This window comes from Phlebotomus papatasi, chromosome 2 (assembly GCF_024763615.1).
Source record: "Phlebotomus papatasi isolate M1 chromosome 2, Ppap_2.1, whole genome shotgun sequence".
Lineage (NCBI taxonomy): Eukaryota > Metazoa > Arthropoda > Insecta > Diptera > Psychodidae > Phlebotomus > Phlebotomus papatasi.
The window spans coordinates 43,247,062-43,257,488 of record NC_077223.1 but is presented as its reverse complement, the minus strand read 5'-3'; the positions used below and the strand labels follow the sequence as shown (position 1 = coordinate 43,257,488).

At 32.9% G+C, this 10,427-nt stretch overlaps 1 protein-coding gene across 4 annotated transcripts in view; it reads left to right on the top strand.

Annotated features, from left to right (window-relative positions):
- The first annotated feature begins 27 nt into the window (after positions 1 to 27).
- LOC129801190 (transcription factor HNF-4 homolog) overlaps positions 28 to 10,427 on the top strand; it is a 37,208-nt gene continuing 26,808 nt past the window's right edge. For 3 of the 4 annotated variants that reach the window (XM_055845985.1, XM_055845983.1, XM_055845980.1), the window contains exons 1-2: positions 54 to 198; positions 5,870 to 5,976. In XM_055845985.1, the coding sequence (XP_055701960.1) occupies positions 5,904 to 5,976 (73 nt within the window). In that variant the 5' untranslated portion in view covers positions 54 to 198; positions 5,870 to 5,903. Of the gene's footprint in view, positions 199 to 5,869; positions 5,977 to 10,427 lie in introns of all 4 variants that reach the window. The other variant, XM_055845979.1, reaches the window with a different exon arrangement.

Below are 10,427 nucleotides of genomic sequence, written 5' to 3'. Positions count from 1 at the left end.
TAGACATAAAACATTTTTACAAAACCTGCAATATAACGGTCATTTTAAATGGTTTTGTAAGAACAGCACCTTCAAGTGGGTGCAAATGCCAAATCGCGAAGTGATTGTGAAAATATTTTGGTTAAAGTTTTTCACTATTTTTTCTGTGATAATGCAATAGTTGAGGGTGTCATGAAGTATCATCAGTTGCAGTCCCAGGTATACTATTCAATTTAACAAAAATCACCCCCAGCTGACTCCATTTTCGCCCAATAATCCCCATCGAAAAGTCCCCACGAAGGAGGAAATTTTCACCCAACTTGTTGCATGCGACACAAGATTGATGAAATAGATTATTTAATAATTTTCTTGACTCTCTTCGCTGTGTTAAATGGTAAAATTGGCGTGTGCGAGAGTGTGAGAAAATGAAGGCGCTATAAATAATGAGAAGGAAAAAAAATTATATGGTTTGTGCAGGAAAAACTTGTGAGAGTGTCTCAAAGAGGAGATAATCTTTTGGTGGGAAGAATGGCAAATGTGTCCGGGAGGGCTCTTATCGGCACTATCTTATCATTCCCGGAGAGGCTTTTGGCTCTTGCCACACACAGACCCATCCATGGAGGCTCAAACATTCCCTGGAATTGTCCACAATTCCGCCTCAGACATGTCGTCATCAATCTCAGCAATTCCTCAACTCATCATTATTTTTACTTATCCCAGGCTGGTTTTTTTTCCAGCACTGGCTCCCACTTTTTGCTCCCTCCCCCCTTCCACTTATTAGCCTCTGTCTCGTTTTGGCCAAAACGAGCCGCTTCCGAAGAGTCTCCAAAAAAAAAACCTCTCCTCTCGAAGGTCGCTTGGATCTCTTCTTCTGGTCAGAGAATACCCCTCCAGTATCATCTCTCCGGCTCCCGGGTTTTCCACAACATTCCTCTGCCCCTCATCAGTTGCCCCCAGTCAATAGCAAATTGTAAATATTACGTATGACTGCTTAACTATTAAGTACCTGAACAGTATCTTCTTGAAATATTACACGCAGTCATATATTCAATTGCACCCCAATGAGCATTTATCGCTAGAAATGAGTAGAGATGTCTGACATCTAACGTATGGCCAGTGAAATCTGCACAAAGTTCAAACACAATTTTCTAATATTTGTACATAGTTTTATTATAACTTTTTTACATGTTTTGAAAGGTATATGTATGAACTTATTTCATGAAAAAATCCGGTCCGATCCGATGAGCTTTTCAGCACATTCGGGGAACTTCCGCCATTGATGTCGAAAATGTGGATGTTGGCATCTTCTTCAACTCTCGTTTTATTTTTCCCTTCAGCGTGACTTCGGTTTTGGGTCGAAAGTTTCGGGCATACACCTTTCACTTAATATTAGCCCAAAATGATTTAATAGGCCTCAATTGGGGGACGTTAGGGGGAGCTTTCTTCCTTCTTGACAACAGGTATGTCAAGTTCCTCCAATGCGTTCATTGTCTTCCTTGAGTAATGGCTGGGTGCTAGGTCTGGCCAGAAGATCACATTGTCCCTTCGATGATACTTATTGATGAAAGCTTCCAGCTTAGGCAAGCAATCTCTGATATAGACGTCAGAATTTTGCGTTAGACTCTTTGTGAGGAACGCGGGCTCAGACATTCCAGCAGCACTGATTGCAAGCCACTAAAGGACCTTTTTCGGGTACTTAGTATGCTCAACGTAGTTATCTTTCTTGTCTACATTGTCGTCACGTACATAATAATACTGCCCCTGCCACTTATTACCATCCATGGTGAAATAGGACTCATCATCCATGACACAAACAATGTCGTTCTGAGCGTGAAAAACATTTTGGATCAAAAGAGACAAACGAATTTTCTGAGTCTTTTCCTGAGTTTCTGAGACAGCTGGCTTCGGTTTTCTGGTTCTCCTCTTGATTCCCATAGACTTCAGATACTTCTTCACCGTTGTTTTGCTACATTCAAGTTTGTTACCAAGCTCACGGTACGACTTTGCAACTTTATTGGATGTTAACTTGCAAGTCGAGCCCGCATCTTCGATTGACTAAGGGTGCTAAAATTTCCAGATCCCTTAGCTCGTGTAGTGATTTTTCGCTTCCCATAGTTCGACAGGATGCTATAAATACTCCTTCGCGTTCCCATAGTCACAAAATGTTTTACGACTTCAGATTTATTCAATGTGGGATGACTGTTCTGAAAATTACAAACTAATTTTCGTCTATACTCTTCATTATTATTTGTGGGAGCCATGTTTCCTAACTAAATCTAGCAAAACTTTCATGTCATGTTAAGAACACATCTGGCAACACTCTAAAGTGGTATAAAAGTGACTGGTATACATTTTAATTTTTTTCAAGCCTTCAAACTTTTGTGCAGATTTCACTGGCCATACGTTACTACTCTACACCCTAATAAAAGCATATAACTGTTCAAACCAGTAAAGGATTTTAAAACCTTTGAAATGAAATCTAATCTGCCTCAATCGGTTTTAAAATATATTCACTAGAGTTTTTTTTACTCTGAAAACCTCGAAAAATTATTAGGAGAAAAAGATATCAAGTCATTGGTTTAAGTAAGAGAACCTGAGATGACATGATAACTTATTTTCGACAGTATCGACTGTCGATTCTGAAAAATTTAAACGATAGGTGCACTTTTTGTAATTAAAATAGATAGATAGATTGAAAAACAGAGTGTATATGAGTTAGCAGGCAATCAGCACCTAGGCTCTTTTGAGTCGTTTAGTCTAAATGACAACCTCTACTTCTACTCCAATTCTGTTAAAAATTCTATAATTGTAGATGTTTTTAAAATGCTTTTAGTACGATGAGATTTTGCACTCTCTTTTCTTAAAAAAAATAGATAACTTACCGACAGTCGCATATTCTTTTAAGATTTCGAATTGAACGATTTTGGAAAATTTATTTCTGCGTAAATATCCAAATTGCTGTCGGGAATGGATTTTTAGTAAGTTTAGTAACTTTAGTCCTTCAATTACTTGTTCCGAGTTCCGACACAGATGGAAATACATTTTGTTGTTGCTTATTTTTTTGATTTCGCGGAGTCATGTAACATTTTTGCTCAAAATGGCGGACGGAAAACTCGACATCTTGTCGAATTTGTTAAAATTGGCCTCTTTCCTCTTTCCTGATTTGAATTCTGGTTGTCAATTTGTTTTCTAGGATGGTTACTCTATCTAAATCAATGGAGTTTGTAATCAATTAAGGTAAAGAATTTAATTTAAATTCAGTGATCCTTAAGATGCGTGTTGACAGCGTCTCCCTATACCCCCATAATAGGTTTTAAAAAATCTATTAATCTCTAAACATTTTCAAAATATGAACAATTTATCTAAAATATTTCTAGTACATTGACTAAATTTGTTAAATCTATCAGATATAGATTTATCAATACTATCGATACGGAGTATCCAAATGTTATCATTCCATTTCTGGGAAAAATGTGACCAAATGGATTTTTCCACGAGTTCCGAGTAGACCTTAAAAATTTCTAATACTATTTAGATTCATATTAATTAGCACATTTTCTCTTTTTTTGTAACCATCGCCGTCTTAGCGTTGCTTCCAATTTCCAGAAAAAACAATATGATAAGGCCCTCCCCTGCTCGTTGTAGGTACATACGATTATTGTAAGAAAAATGTTTCAACTATTTGATAGCCACATACTTAATAAAAAAATTCTTATAGGAAATTATCCAACTCAACCCGTCGTTTAAATTTAAGGAGTTCAAATTTGAGGAACTCCACTGTATATATTCTTTTTTTTACATAAAAAAAGGTTACACTTTAAGCTGTAAAAATATATTCATGCTAATTTTATAACTTTTTATGGGTAATTTTTTTCATGAAGACAACTATAACCCATAAGTCATTTAAAAAGGTATTAATTATTCATTTGACCACGGGACACTGGCATCATAGAGCGAATATTCTACGACTTGACCGCTTGAGTATCTTAAAATAAATTACACAAAATATATATTTTTCATTTACGGATAATCTTTAAAAAAAATCTGTTAGTCAGGCTGCGCCCTCAAGTTTAGTAATATAATCCAAGAGAGTAATAATTTTAACAAAGAGGTGGTTGTTAGAAGTAATTGAAATCATAATAGGGGAAAGTGTCCTGTTTTTAAAATATATTGCGGAGTCACATTTATTCAGAAACATAGGAAAAATTTATTTAATTATGAAGCTTGGGACAGTGCAAAGCATGGACACTTTCTCCTATATTCTTTTAAAATCCCGAGTTACTTGATTCATTTTCAAACGCACTCTTTTGAAGAACCAAGCTGTGAAATTCCTTATTCTGTTCCAGAATTAGCCTTTTAAACTGTTCTCTCAAGAATTGTAGCTAAGTTCATTGAATGGATTTTTACTAATAATTGCCGTGGAACTATAACCTTTGTTTTGGAAGGGTTAACATAAAGTTTCTAAACTTAGAGAAGGTCCCGGGATCATGCACTGACAGGACCGAAAAAACGAATACGTTACAGAATCATCTTAATTAATTTACATTTCAAATTTAACGCCTCAAAAATATTTGCTTACGTATCGCATAGGGGTATTTGAAAAATTATTTGATAAATTGAGTAGAGTAGAGAGAGTGTAGAGTAAATTCCACCAGATGGCGTTCGCATTTCTTCCATCCCCTTCAAAAGATTTTATCTTTTAAATTTTTAAGAGCTCCTAATAGCGTGTTTCTGTATGTATTTCCAATAAAATGAGACTTATTTGAAAGGTCTTTGTGTAGTGAATAAGTTTGAACCGGTTTCAATCGGTAATAAACCTGTAAATGCAAAGAAGAATAGCGAAGCAGATAATATTCTGCGAATTTCTTAAAATCGTGAACACGAAGCTATTCACAATCTAAAGTAAAACTACTAAAATGCTTTGTATTCAACCAAAATAATAATGCGAATTTTGATGAGTTTTTAGTAATCCACAAAGCCTTATCCACTTCGATCTTATTACATTTAGACCATTCTGGATTTGATTTATAAATTAATTTTGATTTTAAATTAATTGGGTGAATATCAACAAATTTTGATACGTTTTGTTATTTTTCATAAAATTGAAAGCATGACTTCTTAATATCATAAATTCGACGTAATTTTGAAAATTAAAAATGAAAATAAAAATGTGGTAAATAGCAAATAATAGCCCCCCTACAAATACTTATTTAGCACAATAGTGTGGAAAATGTATTTATTCCTCGTAAACATGAGAAAAATTATCAATTTCACAACAAGCCAAAATTTCTCAAGTATACCCTCCAGTTACTTGCAACACTGATAAATTTGACAAATATAGTTGTTAGATATTTTTGATGAATGTTGATTTTGAATTATGTATATATGTTTGGAATTGTCCTGGAAGGTACTGTAGAATTAATGAGACTGAAAAATACACGTGAAATCAGTTGAAGAAAAGCTTCAAGATGTTTGTATGTGAAGTTGATATTGCGAAGAAAACGAGTTTTTCTCTAAACAGATTTTTCTGGCGGGGAAAAAAGTATTTTATTATTGCATGATATGTATGAATAATCACATGGAGAGTGATCATGTAAAAATTGACTCTTTATTTTTTTTTTGTTCTCACACGTTGTGGTGACGCGGAGAGGCAATTATGTGTGATACTGGTGTGTTTCGTATAAATCACAATAACATGTCTTTTCTCAATTATTGTCTTACATTCCCATCTCTCTTGTTTGATCTTGAAAATTGTCTCCAATTTATTAAAGATGAGTGCGAGAGGAAGAGAGACTTGGAAGTTTAGAATATGCCTTAGAACAATTTGTTGGCATTCATTTCATCAGAAGTGGGAATCACCCTACATTTTTTTCCCTCTCATTTCTTGCAGATCATGAATATTTTGAACATCAAGAGTTGCTGATATGACGACAAATGTTATGGAGAATAACAATTTGCCCCTCAAAGGAGAGCCAGACTCCTCAATGGCTTCAAATGGTAAGTTTATGTTCTCTATTAAATAATTTTCCGCACTTGATTTTTACAATGGAGAGAGGAGAGGGGTTGTGACGCGGAAAAAGTTGCGAATGAGTCAAAAGCATACGACATTTTTCACACTTTCCGGCGTCTTCTACATTGGTTTTGTTGTGTCTCTCTTATGCCATTTCTGCGATTTGTGTTGAGTCAAAAGAGAGTGACGCGATGACGAAGTCAGACCAAAGGTCATCGCTAAGGCTTTCCATTTGGATTTTTTTTTCTTTATCACTCTCTCGGCTAGATATCACAAAAGACGAACATGCCTTAATACACCAAAAAAGAACACCCTTAAAGACAAGAGGATCAATGTATTTTTTTTTTTTTTTGAATTTAGAAAACAACTGAAAATAGATGATGAGTCTTCAAAAAGGGGTTCTAAAACAACATTTTTTAACCCTTTAATAACGAATGATTCATACAAAACTCATAAGAAAATTATATATTTTCTTAAAATACAGAAAATGTAGTTTTTCTAGATGAGCAGAAATATTTATATTCACGCAATTTATTATGATTGTAATACAAAAAGAAAGCAACGTTTTTCAACAATTGCTTCTTCAGATGACTATTCATTTCTGCCAGATGCCTTCTGTAGAAGCCTCATACAAAAGAACACATTTTAAGCATGGATATTTTGATTCGAAATATTCATTTCGCATTAAACTTTTAAGGCCTCTTTCATACCGGGGAGTTTCGAAATGCACTACACTGTGTTATGTAGAAGTGAGTCTCGGGAAATCTCCTTTAGTGGTTCATTTCTGAGATATATTTTCACCATGCTCTGTTGCAATTTCTCCAAGTGTTACCCTCACTAAAATTGATAGTCTGACAGACTTACTTTCTTATTTCGAATTTCGAAATTATGTCACAAGGTGTTCAGATTCTTTTTTTAGAACTTGAATTCTTTTTTTCAAGAATAATTGCAGTTTACTCAAATAAATCACTGCAGTTTTTTTTATAATCTAAAACAATTTGCCTGTAAAACATTTCTCGAAAAACAAAAAAAAATGGTCAATTTAGGATCATTTGAATATCAAAAAAATATCGAACATAAACAAATGGAGTCTTCGAAGAGGTAGATTTTTATATACCGATATATAAGAAAAAGTATACCGGACTAAAGCTCAGTGAGAATTTTACACTCAGCTCTCTGTTATCCGGAAGATTGCAACTGAAAATGACAGATAAAACTCATAAAATGAAGAGGGACTTTTTTAATGTCTCACGTCTTTGGCAGCTGTCATCGGGTATATAAGTATATCGGGTAGCTAAGATTTAGAAATTGAGATTTCGAATCAAGATTCTTGAAGAAAATCAGGAAAATGAAAATATTTATCTATCTATCTTCGAATTTTTCAAGTCTATACTTGTGAATGATGAGATTCGAAATATTTTCGAAAATCCCAACAAGAAAATATTGAAGTTTTTCCAAGGAAAATATTACAAATCCAACTACACCTATATTTCGATTATCCGTGCTTTAGGAAGCGAAATGTCATTTGTTTTGCGAGTTTATTAGAATGTTACACTATTTGTAATCAAATAATTTTCTTGATTATGTAAATTTTATCGTAAAATTACAACATTTGTTTCATACGACAAACATAACCAAACACCAAAAATGTCTGCAAACTCTTTTTTAAATTGGACTGATATCTGGATATGAAAGTTGCTTTTTCGAAACTGTATCGCATAGGGTAAATTAAGATAATTCAAAACCTGTTCCAAGTGGAAACTTTTCGCTACTCCAAATGGAAACGTACTAAATTATTATATTTATAAATTTTCTATACCACAGTTTAATTATTTAGTTAATTTTACTCCAAATGAAGCGAAAATCAATCCATATTCACAGATTTTAATTTATAAATTTCTCAGAAAAATTAAAAGTGTACCTTTTCATCATCGAATTTTTCATCTATCAACCACGTTTTCTAATGAAAAATACAATTAAGCTGATTTTTCTTTATTCGTTTTTTTCTTACATTTGTGTGATATTTTTGACAGAATTATGTGAAATTAAGTGTTAATCTATATTGTTAACGGTACGTGAAGTTTTCAAATGAAATAATAACCTATTTCGTTATCATAAAGATTTTTTCTAAAGTATCTGCAAATGCTTCATTAGGAAACCCCGGAAATATGATTTTTTGGAGAGATTTTCTTATTGTTTTAGATCGGAAAGGAGAAAATACTGTAGTGACTAAAAATGTAGTTATAAAAGTAAAAATAGTGTTTTAAGTGAGGAACATCAGGATACCCTCCACAACGCACCACGACAATACCAAGAATAGAAACAAATCTTACATTCAAGCGCAATTCAACACGGTTTTGGAAGCCTTTCCTCGCGGTTTCACTTACACTGTTTGTCTCCAATTAGAAACTTTTCCTTGTCTCCATTTGGATTAATTTGTTTCCAATAGAAGCATTTTACACTTGCGTATTTTTCTTGTATTTAAGAAGTTTTCAAATTATATTAAAAGAATTTTCACTAAACAATAACATTCTATAAGAGTCAAGGAGCAAATTTATGTAATTTTCTTCAGAAAAAATTTAAGTTAATGTGCTGAATCTTCTGTCAAAGTTAAAGCATCTGGAAATGGTTTTGAATTAGGACATTTACCCTACACCTAAACGATAGGAGATCTGCTAGTGCTTCTAAAATCTAAAAGGCTTGAATGACAACTTTGCATTGTCAAATAACAATAATTAAACTTGCTTCAAGTTCTTAACAAAAGTATAATCTTTAATTATTCCTTAAAATATTAATAAACCATTAAAATATTAAAATTCAATGACAGGTAGACCAGACCTTTAATTTTAGTCGAGACACACCTGGGTGAAATTTTATCCAAGGAACGCACCACTTGGAGAGATTTTCTGAGACTCACAGGTGTGTATAGCACATTGAAATGAATTTCGAAATACCTTTCATTAAATGGACCCTAGAGGGTTAAATCTAGAAAAGAAAGCTAAAGGAAAAAAACCCTATCGCTGTTAATACCTCCTTAGACTTTTGATACCACTCAGCATTTGGGTATCAAGAGAGATGATGGGTGTCTTATGAAATTTGTGGTAGAAGTATTATCGGCGAAAGCTCAAAGTGAATTGAAGATTAGGGATCTTCTACTCAAAAAATAAAAGGGAACGTTGCTGTGGGTGAGAAGAAAACTGGTGTATTATACACCAAAGAAATCTTATCGGAGTTTTCATGAGCAACATTTTTGTTTTTACGATAAGGAGATTTTCGATAAAAGAATTTAAGAAGTGTTTATAGCACCCAAAAACTCATATCTCTCAACCTACACCTGATTGATGAAATCAATAAGAAAATTGTGCAGAAAAATGTCCCTCACAGTCTCTCAGTACTTCATATTGTAAATTATTATTAGTCGCAATATCGCTTCTTTATCTTGACATTAGAGATTCTCCAATTCAAAAAGGTTGTGTGCAGAATTTTTGAAGAATCATTGTGGGTTTAACCCGGTTTTGCGATGAAATATATTACTATACTTTTAAGTTTTCTAATGGTCAATGAGAAAAAAATCTATTACGACTTTTAATTTCACTTCATATAATTTGTTTAACAATATATTTGTATTTTTTAATAGTCATTTTATTATACTGTCTCTTGGAATCTTACTTAGAAAAACCTGTGCACTAGCTCTTAATGCTTTTTTCGCGAACTTACTTTTGGTACTTGAAATCTTTTTCCAACACAAAAGATCACAAAAGATCTATAATGTACGTGGCACAAAATTTGACCATACTCGATTTTTAGTTTTTGTTTTAATACAAATTTCTTGCAATCGTTTTTTTCTGTCATGGAATTTGAGTAATTACCAATCCAATTTATATATTTACTTATCCTTTCAGTGGCGTGCTTGCTTATTACTAATCTCAGTTGTTTGTGAGCTTTTACAGCAATCGGACGGATTTATCTAGTTGTTGCGAGAACAAAATATAATTCTAAGACTTATTTTACATGCATTCTTGAAATGGTTCTTCAAGGTTTGATAAAATAGTTGCATTTTTGTATATAACCGATTGAGTGAATTAAATACAGACGACTGTGAAATTAGAAACTAATAGAATAGCAATTAGATGACAAGATATTAGCATTAAAGATCAATGAAAATCTTGTGCAAGTAAACGACTTTAAAGTTAATTTTTCTATTCTACGATAATTTAATCACACAGAACCCTAATTAAATATTTCAGATAATTTTTGAAACCTGATTAAATTGTGAAACAAAAACATAGAATTAAGTGTAAAAACTTTTTAATGAAGAAGTTTCGTGTTGCTTTAGCAAGTTTAAATTATGTTTTATATATTTATATTATTTTACTTAAATTATATAAAGAAAATTTAGATAATTAAAAAATGTTTAAGTGGTCTTAAATGTCTTTAA